The sequence below is a fragment of the Ixodes scapularis genome, unplaced genomic scaffold (genome assembly GCF_016920785.2).
Source record: "Ixodes scapularis isolate PalLabHiFi unplaced genomic scaffold, ASM1692078v2 PGA_scaffold10__122_contigs__length_95168666, whole genome shotgun sequence".
Taxonomy (NCBI): Eukaryota; Metazoa; Arthropoda; class Arachnida; order Ixodida; family Ixodidae; genus Ixodes; species Ixodes scapularis.
Window position 1 is genome coordinate 30,613,498 of NW_024609836.1, and position 13,986 is coordinate 30,627,483.

Below are 13,986 nucleotides of genomic sequence, written 5' to 3' on the forward strand. Positions count from 1 at the left end.
CCCGTTGAGGCATACTAGCATTAAGGCTGTCTAAACATACAAGCAACACAATTTTTTCGGAACAACTGAAACCATAGAGAGCGTTTGCAACTGAGCATGTATTGCATCTTCGCCTGGCAGGAAGGAAAGCGTGCGGAAAGACGGAGACGCTTGCAGGAACATGGCGGCGCCTGAGACATCTATAGACCTTTTCCGCTTACTCTCGCTCCCGACCGCCAAGTGGGCACATCCGGTATGGGCGACGAAAAAATATGAAAACGTTTCAACCTGCAAATAGTAAAAAAATAGAGGGGAGGCAAAACGAGAATGTGTGACGGTTACGATTATGTCCTAAATGGCTTCTATTGACGTGGCGACGGCAAAACAATGTTTTCGCCCATACTGGAAGTGACGACAATTCAAGATGGCGGCGCCCTTGCGAAAAGGGTCTATACTGTCGGCGGCCGCAACCTCGGCAGTAGCGAAACGTGTTCATCCACGCCAGTACACCGCAGACGAATTAAGGCGGCGGAAGAACGACGTTCATAATTTCGCATTCACAACTCATAAGCCGCGCTTAAGCGAGTTTTTTTAAGAGATTGTTTTCAAAAAAGGCTTGGAAAACGTTATTTAACAATAACTATAAGGCTGGCGTGCAGCTATAATAATTTTATGAATATTTTAATGGCGTAATTACGGAAAGCGATTGTCGAAGTGGTCGCAGCTACGGCCGTGAACGTTCAGACATGTTGAAATTGGAACAGCCGAGAGACCAGTTCATATTGCTTCGAGTGAAATCAAGTGGCATGTGTACTCACCCGCTGATAACATATATTAAAAATTATTTAGGAAAGCAAAGATTAAAAAGCCGAAGCTTTAAAACGTCCGCTCTGATCACGTGTTTTGATGATTGGAACTTGGAAACAGCCGCTATTAGACTCCTGAATTGATTCTGAAATCTCCAGGACGTTTTGGGGAATGAAGCGATTACATAGCAGGCGATAGGCAAATAGACAGCGCTGAAAAATATTTATTCCACCGATTGTTATGAAGGCCGATCGTGTTAGTTTCGCAGTTTTAAGCGCTGTCAGTTCATCTCAACACCACGCTACAAAAGACGCTTTGAGCTACTGCCGGTGCTAACTCAATTTTACAGTAGAAATAGAAATTGCACGAAGTAAAGAACCGGACAGAAACACTCCATACGGTGGCATAAATCCCGAACATATATCAGCGGTCTCTTTTTCCTCGGTTAGGGCTATCTGCTCTGTCAGCGAATGAAGAACCTTTTGATAAAATAAGCGTGGAAAATACTTCCCGGTGTCAAGTTTCCTAATCGCAATCACTGGTTAATGTCAGCCCGTGGTAATGTACGGCCCTTCGAACGCACTAACACTTTGTTGAGTCACATTTCCAGCGAAGGTAAACAAACCGTGGTACAATCACACAACACCCAACCCGGCCGTTTTTTTTTTTTTTTTTTTTTTATATTAGGGGGTGTTAGCAGTAACGAAACAAATAAACGATACATTTTTATCCTCATCGCGCCGTCGGCCGGAGGTTTACGCCGACTCGGCGACGCCAAGCTCGTATTAGGCACGAGGGCTTCGTCATCGTTCGGCGGGGACCCGGCTGAGCTCGTATTGGACACGTGGGTTGCGTCATCGTTTAGCGTGAACTCGGCTGAGCTCGTATTGGACACGAGGGCTGACGTCATCGTTCGGGGAGGACTCTGATTCAATCAGGCGCTTCGTGTCCAAGCAATGGCGACTGCCAGTGTTGCTTGATGGACTTTTGAAAAGGGTCTTATGCAAGCGAGTGAGCGAAATTTAAAAGAATACATAATACATTTTATTAAAATGAACATACTATAAGATTGTTATTTTCCTGGGAGCAAATTTGGAGCTCTTCCTGTGGTTCCATCTTTCAATACGTTCTGTTCCCACAGACGTTTGCTCGGGGCACTCTTCCGTTTTGTTTAAAAATGAAGAAAGGTGATTGTGTACTTAACCAAACGAGGAACTTCAGAAAAGTGAAGTTAAAACCAGTAGGCAGGCGACTTGGTTAAGGTTAGACATGGTAACCTTCGAGCGAGGGGACAAAAAAAAAAAAGGACGGACAGACGAGAAACTCCGCCTCATGAATTTGAGCTTTTGTGCTTGTTCGGGATCACCATCAAATGTTCGGTTTTGATTTTGTTCCGGTTCGCTCAAAAAAAAAAGTTTTGATCCGGTTTTCGACTCCGGTTCAACGCCCTGCTCACATACCCGTGTCTACACAGATAGCACGTGAACGTGGCCGTGCTCGATGAGTTTACGAAAGTTTACGCGCACATTTACACGCTGATACGTATTCCACCTCCACCGAAGTAGAGAACCAGCATACTAAATGCGCACACCAAAGTATCACTGTGTGTATGAATGCAATTCGATCGAAGCCTACACATTATACAAGTAGTGCCAGCCATAGTCATTGACCGGGTGACAACGGCAGGCGCTCCTTGCCTTCCGTCGTGCTTTGGCTGCGCCGTCACGCTCGAAGCTCACGAGAGGCCGAAATATCATCGAAGCTCGGAAGCTCACGCTGGATGCGGGGCAACTGAGAGACCTCCCTGTGTTTCTCATCCTCTCGTTTGTATAGTCTCGGTTCCTCTGCTTCTCCGTTTATTGGTTGGTCTCTGGACAGAAGGCAGAATGCATGCGCCTCTTTGACCACGTTGTTTTCGTGCAAGCGTGCTACTAATTTTTGTTTCACTTCTGGAAGCACGTAAATTAAGGTGTCGCCCTGAAAGCTGAACTCCATGAATCGAATACCGTAAACGACAAATTTATTTTCGCGGGCTCGCTATTTCGCGGTATACCTGAATGGGGGGGGGGGGGGGGGGGGGGGGGGTGTTTGGAATGAGTTTGCGGCCACAAAATTTGGCCGTTTAAAGTGATGTGCTGTGTATTCGGTACCGTTGGATAATGTATATTTGTTGCCCATTTGTTGCGATATATTTCAGCTCGCGAAAGTGGTGCAGATAAAGTCTTCGCAAAAATTTAGTTGTTCACAGTACGCAGTGAACGACCATCGAACTTCTCCCGGCTGCACGCTTGCTTCGCGCGAGGCACATCAGTCATTGTTCATACTCCCCGCGCAAAGTGAACGCCGCCGGGAGAAGTTCTTCACTTTTTCAAACATATTCACTCGATCGAGTCCGGCCTCTAAGGTCATACTCGTTTCCAGTATCGGGTTGACATACTCTTTGTATTTTAATCCTTGATTGGTGTTTCAAAGAAGGCGGCGCTGCTTTGGTGAGCAACTATTCCCTCCACGTACTGGTACTTTCTCGACACCTTTAAACTTTTTTTTAAAGTATACTGCTGAGTGTATTGCTAGAGCTTAACACAGAATGTGAATGTGTTATATGGCTGGTTTACATGAATTGTACGTGACTTTACGAAAGAACGTCACGAGAAACCTTTACACGCCCGCCGATATTTAGCGGACTTATTGCGCCGCTCGATTTGCCGTTGCGGAAGTGTTAAATCTAGCGAACGGTGGTCGCGTCACCTCATCGGCGGCCACCTGACGCGGCGGTCACCTGACGTCTCAACGTGACGGCGATCATGTGACACTAACAATGTGACCACGTCACGTATAGTGTCGCGTTTTGGCGTCCGTAACAAAACGTGACGCGACACTAACGCGACGTCAGGTGACGCCACGATGGGACACCGGAAATCACGGTGTTACGTGACATTCTGGCGTTATGCGACGTCGCGTAAAGCTGCGTCATATGACGTGGCGTCACGGCATCTTACTTCGTCTGACGGAACGTCACTATATGTGACCACAGGTCATGTTATTCATAGTCTTCTACGTAGGACGAGCTCACAGAAGCTCATATATAAACGTCCAGTGCAGCTCGAAAGACGCTGCTCATTCTGTCACCCGAATATCCGTCGGACAAACATCCAGTAATTTTTTAATGCTTTTACGGGACCCCTTTAATCCCAAGGTTTTGTCCGTCCGGCCATCCGTTTTATTAGTGCATTTCCCTCTAAATTTAGCCGAGAGGTGGACGTCGCATGGCGTGACGTAACCTGACCTATACATCAATTCAGGTTTCCCACTAGATTTAGCGGGAAAATAGACGTCACGTGACCTGTCACGCGACTTAAACACATTCAGTTTCCCCGCTAAGTTTAGCGGCGAAATGTTCGCCACGTGGCCTGGAGTCACGGCACCTATGACCCAATTCAATTTCTCCGCTGAATATAGCTGGGAAATTGATTGAAATGTACGTTCTTCTTCACTCTCCGAAACGACGATTTAATGCTTTCTAAAGAATTTGAAGAGATCGCTTCCTAAATACAGCATTTTATGCATTATAGAGCTTTGTAGAAAAAGGTCTTTGCCAATCTTTTAACAGCATAAAAATAGGTGTTCAGAACGTTTTTTATTTTCTTGCTTTCTGCAGACGCGCACAGGCTGCCCTGGGACGTGGACGACCTGACAGAAGCGCAGCGCGAGGTTCTGGACCAACTCCGCGGTCGCTTCGAGCAGGCCCTGCGCGAGTCCGACGACCGGTGGCGCGCTCGCGTGCACGAGCTCGAGTCGCAGCTGAGCAGTCAACCGGAGGTGGACAAGGACTCCATCGACGGCGCCCAGTCGACCATCGCCAAGCTGCAGGACGAACTGAGCATGCGCAACGTGCTGGCCGAGAGGCTCCGGGCGGACGTGACGTCACTGCAAAACCAGATGGTCCAGCAGCGGGAGCAGTCTCAAGCCCAGCTGGCCCTGAGGGAGCAGGAACTGGGCTTGCTCGGCGAGCAGAGGCGCGCGCTCGAAGACCAGCTGTCCCGCCTCAAGGAGCGGGAGGCCGAGAAGAGGCCTAGCGAGGAGTCAGCGCATGATGGTGCTGTTCGCGGTCTGGAGATGGATCGCAGAAGCATCTGTCTTGAGCTTGAGGCCACCAGAAAAGAAGTGGAGCGGCTCAGGGGCCTGCTGGGTGACGCGTCTCCCGGAGACTCTCTGGTGAAGAAGGAGCAGCGGAGTCTGCAGGCCATGTACGAAACCAAGTTGGCCGAAGTCCGTAACCAGGTGGAACAGGACCTTGTCCGCAAGGTTGGTGCTTTGTGTGGGCTTTTGGACGTCATTCGCGTCGCGTGTTGCTTTCGATGAGCTTGTGAGGTTTCGCTACTTCGCCGGTCACCATAGCAGTCCCTAGGTACGATCGTGTAGCAATATTCAATTAAAGTTGGACGTTGAGATGTGTCTACAAATATCCTCGCTTAGGGTGTTTTAGAAAACAAAAAGTGCTTAAAGTTATTCGTTTATTTGTTCAGGCTGTTAGAGTCACAGACAGGATGAGAACGATCTTACTTCGATAACTTTTCGGCGTCTCATGCACGCGCAGCAAAAGCGCGGCGGTATCCAACGACCGCGTGCTGGAGGCTTGGCATTTTAAAGAGACGCCCTGTCGTTCTTAATCTGTCAGTGACCAGAGGAAAATGTAGAAAAACACAAAATGCACAAGTCGGGGTTGGCAGACGAACTGTCGCCGGCTTGTGTGTTCTTACCATAGCAGTTGTCATTCTGTAGTTTAACAACCATAGAAATATGTAGCACAAAGGGAAGTCCTGGGAGCCAGTGGTCCTTCAACCCTGATCTCGCTTTGGGGCAGGTACGTACCGACGTGGAGCGGGAGCTGCAGACGAGCCTCGAACGGAACCTGAAGCTGCAGCCCAGCTGGAGAGACCGCGACGACCTAGCTCGCAAGCCCCAGCAGGACCTGACGGCGCAGCTCACCGAGGACATCTGCGTCCTGCTCAGGGGCTGTCTGCGGTGCAGCGGCGCTTCTCTTATCACCAAGGACGCCGGAGACGGCGACGGGGCAGTGGTCGTGGGCAACCAGGGTACGGCGTCAGCGCCTCTGATGCCGGGGCACGCGTCGTCCCTCCAGGACAAGCTTGCAGAGCTGATCGGCAAGACACTCGCCGCCATTGAGAGCCACCTGGAGACGCTGCACCTTCACGAGCAGGAACGGCTCCGCAAGACCTGGGAAGACCAGCTTCGCAGAATGAGTGAGTCACTCTAGTCTCTAGTCCTTTGTTGTTTATACCTTTCTTCCCCTTGTCTGTTTTTTTTTTTTTTTCTTAAGTTGAATTATAGCTTTCGCTATACTTACTAAGCCTGGCAGTTCGACGACGGAACCATAGAGTGCCCGGTCGCAGATTTGGAGCGCGAGGGTCCGGTAGCACAGAGCATCATAGAGCCATTTCTCGTGGAGCCTGGACGTTAGCGCACAGCTTTTGCAGCGGTGAGTACCCGAAACACACTTGTTCGCTCGGGAGAAGTGTGTTTCGGCGTCTCGCCGCAACGCAGCGCTAGTCACGTGGCCGCTCCTCCTTCTCCATTTCGGCGGCTTCTTCTCGTGGCGATCTGCCAGGCTTTGTAGGAGGCTATAGCTGAACACTGTTTTCTAAATGTCGGTTGGTAGCGAGGCCACCGTGAAAACATTTGATGTATCACCTGCTTTCAAGAAGTAAGCAGAAGGTAGGATGGTTCATGTCGACGCCGATCAAGCCTATTTCCTGCCACTTTAGAACTAGCGCGCGTGCATTGGGCGTGTGACCCTTTGGTTTGCTACGCTGTCTGTCATTGCCTGTTCTAAATGTATGCATTTTGGCTGTAGACTCGGCCATCTTCATTTTACATGTCCTTTGTCGTGAATTGGAGTCTTACGCAATCAAAGGCTGAGTAAACTGTCCTGATCTCGCGTCCCGCATTACCGCGGTACCATAGCACGTTATTAAGCTCATACCTAGGAACTGCGTTACACTGAACCTACCCTGACCCTACTTATTTTAACCGACGACTCACTTCATTGACCGCCGCAACCGTAGCTGTGCAACGCCTCCTAGATAACCAGGTCGTAGTGCTGAATGTCCTACGTCACCACCTGGAGGCCACCACAGGGCACAAATACGACACGAGTCTTGCGTCAGAGTTCGGCTGTGATCACGTGGCTGGGACGCACGTTCAATCAGTGATAGATGCATGGAGAGATTTATTGTATCTCTAATTCTGCGTAGACCTGTTGGTCATGTGTAGAAAAGGAGGGGATCGGTGAGAAAACTAGTCCTAGCCGAACTCTGACGCAGCTGTCGTGTCGAATCTTTGCCCCGCTCTGTCCTCCAGTAGATGTTTTATGAAACCCAGCACCACGGTCTTGTTATCCATAGAGTGTCGCAAGCGAACCTTCCGCAGCAAAACGAGGCGCAAAAATTTGCGCCCGCAAATGCAAAGCTCAAACGTTCACCGAATATGCCCTGAGCAGGTCAGTTTTACCGTGTGAAATTTCAAGGCGCAGTTGTTTTCCTGTAAAAAATAAGAGCTAACATACTTGCCAAAGTCAAGGCCGGTCGCGTTCGCGGACGACCGAGTTAGCGACGCCATTTACTTGTGGCGCCATCTCTCGATACGCGAAGCGAGTAGACAACAGAGCGCGTCACCTCCTCGCTACGCCTATCGGGAGATGGCGCCACAAGTAAGTAGCGTCGCTAACTCGGTCGTCTGCGAACGCGCCCAACCTTCACTTTTGCAAGCATGTTAGCTCTTATTTTTTACAGGAAGACAACTGCGCCTTGAAATTTCACACGGTAAACTGACCCACCCGCTACCTGCACATTCGGAGACAGATTGAGCTTTCTATGTGTAGGGCCAATTTTTCCGTCCCGTTTTACATCGGAATATCCGCTTTGGACACCCTATATGGTCGGTGATAGGTGAGTGCGACAAGCTCTCTCCGCAAAGCTCTCCACTCTTTCAAGATTGGCAGAGCGAGTGCTGGAGAGAAGGCAAGTCTCTCGTCACCTCCCCTCCCGCGTTCGCTCTGCTAAAGTAAAGTGGAAAGGGTGGAGGGCTTTGCGGGGGGAGCTTAGCCCGCACTCTTCACCTGTCACCGACCATAGGAGGTGTTGAACTGTGTCGCCCGTAGGCTACCCGACTAACGTGCCGCTCGTTCCCCCTCCCCTTCCCTCCGACCTGCTCACTCACTGCTGTCCGTCGACGTCTGCTACGACGACGGCCGCCACCGCCAACAGAGCAGGACCACATGATGGAGCGACTCGAGTCCGAGCTTCAGCACAAGGACGAAGTGGCCAAGCTCAAGCAGCGCCAGACGTCCTCGGGTCCCCTGGCGGCCGAGGTTGGTACCGGTGGCGGGCTCCTCGGACTGGTCTCCTTCTTGCTGTGGTGGTGGTACCGGCCGGCACTCTCGCTTTGCGCGCTCTTCTTCGGTCTCGCAAGAAGGATGCTATCGAGCGCGTGAACCCCCCGATTCCGGTCTCTCTAACCTTTATCCCCCGCAACCTGACGTACCTTTTCCGTAACCTCCCTATAGACTGTCGCGTTGCATGATCTATCTTCCGCCGTTTCTTTTCATCTTTAACGTACAATGCCAAAAACATGCGGGCAATACAAAAAAAGTAGACGGCGCTTTTTAGTTTTGGCGTACTACGTTAAACATGGACAAGCAACTATGGTCGCCGACAGAATGACAACGACAGGGAGTGTCTTTCGAACGCCCGGCCCCCAGTACGCGCTTCATGCCTTCCGTAGTGCTTTACCTACGCGGCCGTGCGTGATGTGCGGGAGACGCCTCTGCGTTGTCGAAGGTAGAAAGCTTGCGCTGGAGGCGGCACAGCTGAAGCTTCTCCTTGTCGTTCCCATCCTCTCAGCGACTATAGCCCAACTAGCCGTAGGACCGCTTCGCATTGACAATATTACGTTTGCGCCCTGAGGGACTGGAGAGAGTGCATGCTTGCCGGCGTTTGTTACCACAATGTTCGTTGCACTTAACACCGGTCAAAACAACGAAAAATATATTTATTCTAAATTGAGTCTGGCAAACCCTGTTACGCTCTCAACCCCTCCATGAGTTTCGCGGTGACAAAGAGCCAGCTTTGAAAAAATCACCCCTTTTATGAGTATGAGTGGAATCATACTTTCCACTATAAGGTCGTTCCACGTTGGTGCATTTAGCTTACTTTCGTTGCCGTGCGAAACCTTTAAGGTTTGACTAAGGGAAATTAATCCTGCTGAAATAGTGACCGGCGAAAACATTTCACCGACCTCCGCGTAAACGACGGCAGCTTTCGCGGCGAAGTATGCGCCACGGGAACTCTCGCGTGACGCGCAAAGCGTCGCTTGACCCATGAAGGAGCTTGTTCACGCGCTTGCGCTAGGTTACAACCGAGTGCGTTGCATTCCACCTTGTGATCGCTTACGAAGCGAAAGCACACAGGCGCCATCTATCGGCTAGTCCGGGAACCCTTGCGATTTGCGTTTACTTCCTCATTTCCTTTCGCTTCATTCTTTCACCATAAGTTTTAAAATCTTTTCTCACAATGTTATAAACGGTCATTTCTCATATAGATAGCACACTTGCATTTGATCTTGCGAATACTGCAAAACCCTCACTCTAGTTAGATGAAGGTTCAAGGCTGGCTCATAGATGGCGCCAGCGTGTCTGGTCGTCGTAACTGATCAAAAGGCTGCAGAAGTCCGCACAAGGCTGCGCAACGCATTCGGTTGCCAACCAAACGCTGTGCGAAGCAGGCTTTGCAGGTGGACATGGCAGATCAGTTTGAACGGGCGTTGCAGCAACGACTCTTGCCCTCTGTTGCTCAACTTCTACTGCCATGCTTCGGTTTTTGTGTCTTCCAAGATTACCCTAGTCTATTAATTTGCATTCGAATTTTAATTTTTATTATATTTATTTGCAACTTGGTAACCCGCTCCTCTTTTCTTGAGGGCTTATTTGGCCATCGTGATAAGAGACTAGATCAGACTTGGTCAAGCTGAGCAGGATAAAACGGTATGGCGCATGGTCGAGAGAACCGTTGACGTACCGCACTGCTGGACGCTCAATGTGGGTGGGGGACATTGATGCATTTTTGTTTGTCTCGTAATTTTTTTCGTTTGATGTTTGGTAGTATGTTATTGCTCTTAAGCGTATTTTAATTCAGCTCATGTCTTCTAGGTTTTTCATGACTCATTTGTTGGTTATTGTTCTAGCCTTTTCGCTGCGCTCCTTTTAGCCCCTGGTTCCTGGGCCATTCTCATTGCTGCGATTCAGTCGCGACGACCCCTATGGTGGATTGTGATACCGTCTTTTTATGGCGAAAATTTAATCTGCGCGCGCTGCACATCCTAGAGAACCAAAAAGTACAATTGTGGCATGTTGTTGTTGTTGTTGTTGTTTTATTAAAAACGCGATCAATTATTGTGACAGGCGCTCTTCCCCTTGGATATATCTAAAAAAAAGGGGCGTAGCGCAATATTTCGACGTGTTTTAATAAATAAAAAGGTCATAGACCATTGTAATGATGCGTTTTCTAGGATACTTAGAGCACGCAGGTTGAATTTCCGCCATAAAAAGACTCTTCCGAAATCCAGTCTAGCGCTCCTTTAAACTTATGAAACTGGACATTAGAAAGGTTGTGACGCCACTTCGCGACACACAACAACGAAGTCAAAGCGAAATGGCCCTCTTGGAAATGCATTTCATTACGCAATCAGTGGTTTCGCAACAATGCGTTCCTAGTCTTTAGTAACGACTAGCTTGTCCGTTTTAACCATCATCTCTACTCTGGGGTAGTAATAATTCTGCAAGCGGTTGTTTAATCTTTTTTTTTTTAATGTGCACTTAAGTATGTGGGACATTTGCAGTTCGTTGTAGGCGGTGGCTGCTAATAAAGATACATCTCACTACATATATTTTAGCGAAATCTTTTGTCCGCCGTCTTTGTTCCGTAGTTGACCTGTTTGGCGTGCCTCGTATTGTCAGTACAGCAAACGCGTTTTGCGAGCTTGCGATTTTACCTTATACCCCCCCCCCCCTCCGGTTCGATTTGGAGACCCTAATTGCTTAATCAACTGACACAAAATATCCCAGTTTTGACGTGAGCTTCGATTTCAGTTTGTTACGCACGAAAATATGCTATGTAGGTAATGCCTAATTCTGAGGATATATCTAAGTCGCGTACATATTTTCATTAGTTCGCCTCGAGAATGAAATGATATGTTAATTAGTAAAATACTAATTTAATCGTACTGCGTATATGACTGCACACTGTCTAATCCAGGGATTATTTATCTTTTGTTTTATCTTTTTACGTTGATAGTATTTTTTCCTCTCTATATTTTTTGTTGCCTGACACAGCGGCCGACGTCTTTCTTCTGGTGATCATCCTACGCAAAGTCGCTGACAGAATTAGAACAGTAGGGCGTCTCTTTCGAACGCCAAGACTCCAGCACGCGCTGGTTGCCTTCCGTCGTTCTTCGGCTGCTCCCGGTCGTTCTCATTCTGTCAACGACCACAATTGTGTTGTGCTGTCTTACGTATACTTGTATTTACTAACTCACAAATGCATCACGTGCTGTCTTTGAACTCCTACGCCTCTTTCTCGGTGTGTCTAACGCATCTCGTTTCTCTCTCTCTTTCTCCCTCTCTCCCCTTCCCACTTTGTCCTCTTGGTGAACTCTGACCGACCATGACCTGTGACTGACCCCGGCTGGAACCTCGTCTTTCGTGTCGACGACCACGTCCAACTCCGCGATCCCCCCGGCCAGCCGACTGGCGTCGTCCCCAGTAAGACGGACTCGCTGCTGCGGGACCTGTACGTGGAGAACGCCCGGCTGCTGCGCTCTCTCCAGTGGGCCGAAGACGGACGCCGCCGAGCGGAGCACAACAGCGCCAGGCTCCAGTACAAGTGCCGCGTGCTCAGCAAGCTGCTGACCGACGTCACGCGAGCCGCCGTCGACGGCAACTCCAGAGTTGCCTGCGCCTGAAGTGCGCGCGACATCGCCGTCCGCTTTTCCTGGCTGTACCCACGTGTGTCGTGGCCAATGACATTTTGAGTCTCGTGACATTTCACGAGGGTATCATCACGTGCACGAGGGACCGCGTTGGTTTAGCGAAAACCCGCGTGGTTACTAATTTATGCCATTGTCTTTTCGCGCTAACTGGATGATAAAGAGCAGTCCGTTGATGTGGAGAATATCGTGATGGGTGGGGCCGCCGTTGCAGTTTCTGCGTTTATACATCAAATCATCCCGTTTGTTTGTCCTCCCGCCTTCTTCTCGACCTCTGAAGCCGTGCGTTTCACCAGGCTTCTAGCGACGGATCCAACGCCACCGAAACGACAAGCAAATACTTTACTAGGGATAGTACATTCCACTCCGCTCCTTTTCATTAGTCTTGCATCCGAGTAGGCACGCACATCGCGCTGCCGTCGGTGTCGCGCAATCGTGCGGCGCCGAGGGAGAAGGTTGCCGCCGGCACACCGAAACACCGGGTTCGCCGAGGCAGGCGAGACGGCCGTCTCGACTGGCACTCGGGAAGACGACAGACGCCAATAGCCGACCCCGCGCCTGCGTACAGAAAAGTGACGCGAACCTTTTTTCCACAGGCCGGTTCATCCTCTCCATGGGGCGATACCCTTTTCTCCCTCTTTCCGCTGCTGACAAACGACGCCATTTTGGAGCGTGACACCATCTAACGGGGCAAACGCTGGGCACAGATTGGACAGGAGCGTCAGCGTTCGGCGGAGGCTTGTCTTCAACCAGTGAAAACAACTAAACGCTGACGTCGCAGTCGTATTTTTCCCCTCCCGGCGCGCTCAAAAACGCTGTCGTCTGTTGGGGTGGGAAAGAGGCATATTAGTGGTTGAGGTTGTTTGAAAGAAGGGAAGCTGAGTACAAGGGTTCATGTAACTTCAGTATGGAAGGGCATTCACCCCTTGCAATTAAAAGGGGGAAAAAAAACCGAGGCTGCGGAACATCCAGCCGTTCGATGTTCGAACTACGCAAAACCTGTCCGTGCCAAGGTAATTTGCATTGTCCCGGAGTGAGGCGTATTCCTCTCGTAGAGTATCTGCGACGACAGTGGCGGCAACCACGCTTTATTCCATCCGCCTTTGCCGTTGACTTCGAGAACCAGCCAATATCACGAGCATCTCTACTTCCCCCGATCGAGTGACCTTCATGCTCCATTTCATCGCAAGAGCGCATTCATATGCTAGAACCCACACGAAATACTGGGGCTCGCAACGTCGACTGCGAGCCCGAGTCACGGCTCGACGCAGGCATATACAGCCATGTGAACATGTGAGGACGCCGTGTCATAGATACGCTCAAAATGCTCGACTCTGAGCACGCGAGTGTCAAAATTGTTTGAAACGAGAGGACGACAAAATCTAGCTCGAACCGACAACACTTCAAGTGCCAACGCACGTGCACGCAAACCAAACTCGAAGGAACTGCGGTTTCTGTGAATGCGTGTGCTCACCTTGGGAGTCCTTTCGGTAGACATATCGGACTAGATTTTGCGGTCATTTCATTTCGAGCAATGCGGCCGACAAGAACCCGGTGGCAGGCCGTACTCCCGGGGCGCCTAATTACGTGATACCTTTAAAGCCCTGGATTGGCTGGAGCTTTAAAGGTATCTGTCCTTCGTAAGGTGAAGGGGAAGAGAGTTCGTAACTTCCGCATTAGACCTTTTTTTTTTTTTTTTTTTTCAAAAGTCCGTTTGCTTTTGCTTAATGATCGCATGCTCTGAGCGTATATTGGACACGAGGGTGACGTCTGCGTTCGGCGATGGTTCGGCGAGAGCTCGTATCCAATCGCGCGCTTCGTGTCCAGGCAATGGCGACCGCCAGTGTTGCTCGATGGAGTTTTGAAAAGGGTCTAGTGTACACCCCGCAACGCCTACTGTTAGCGCAAAACAAGTCATCGCCTGTCCTTTTTTTTTTTTTTTTTCTGTCTCAGCATTGAAAAACTTTTAACAAAACTACTATAGTGGTGGAAAGCGCTCAGGTGGGGTACTGACCTATAAGGGCTATATTCCGGTCGCTATGCCATTTTCGAAGTAAATTACGAAAAAGCGCCGAAGTCCTGTTCGCGCTAACAGAGTTCCGCAGTGTACGTCGGCTAATGATGAAGGGAAGAAAAAAA

General features: G+C 49.8%; 1 protein-coding gene across 1 annotated transcript in view; it reads left to right on the forward strand.

Annotated features, from left to right (window-relative positions):
- LOC8031422 (ninein) overlaps positions 1–13,546 on the forward strand; it is a 37,616-nt gene extending 24,070 nt beyond the window's left edge. The window contains exons 7-10 of the mRNA XM_040205766.3: positions 4,445–5,091; positions 5,651–6,050; positions 8,073–8,176; positions 11,605–13,546. Of these exons, the coding sequence (XP_040061700.2) occupies positions 4,445–5,091; positions 5,651–6,050; positions 8,073–8,176; positions 11,605–11,823 (1,370 nt within the window). The 3' untranslated portion in view covers positions 11,824–13,546. The remainder of the gene's footprint in view (positions 1–4,444; positions 5,092–5,650; positions 6,051–8,072; positions 8,177–11,604) is intronic.
- The last annotated feature ends 440 nt before the right edge of the window (positions 13,547–13,986 follow it).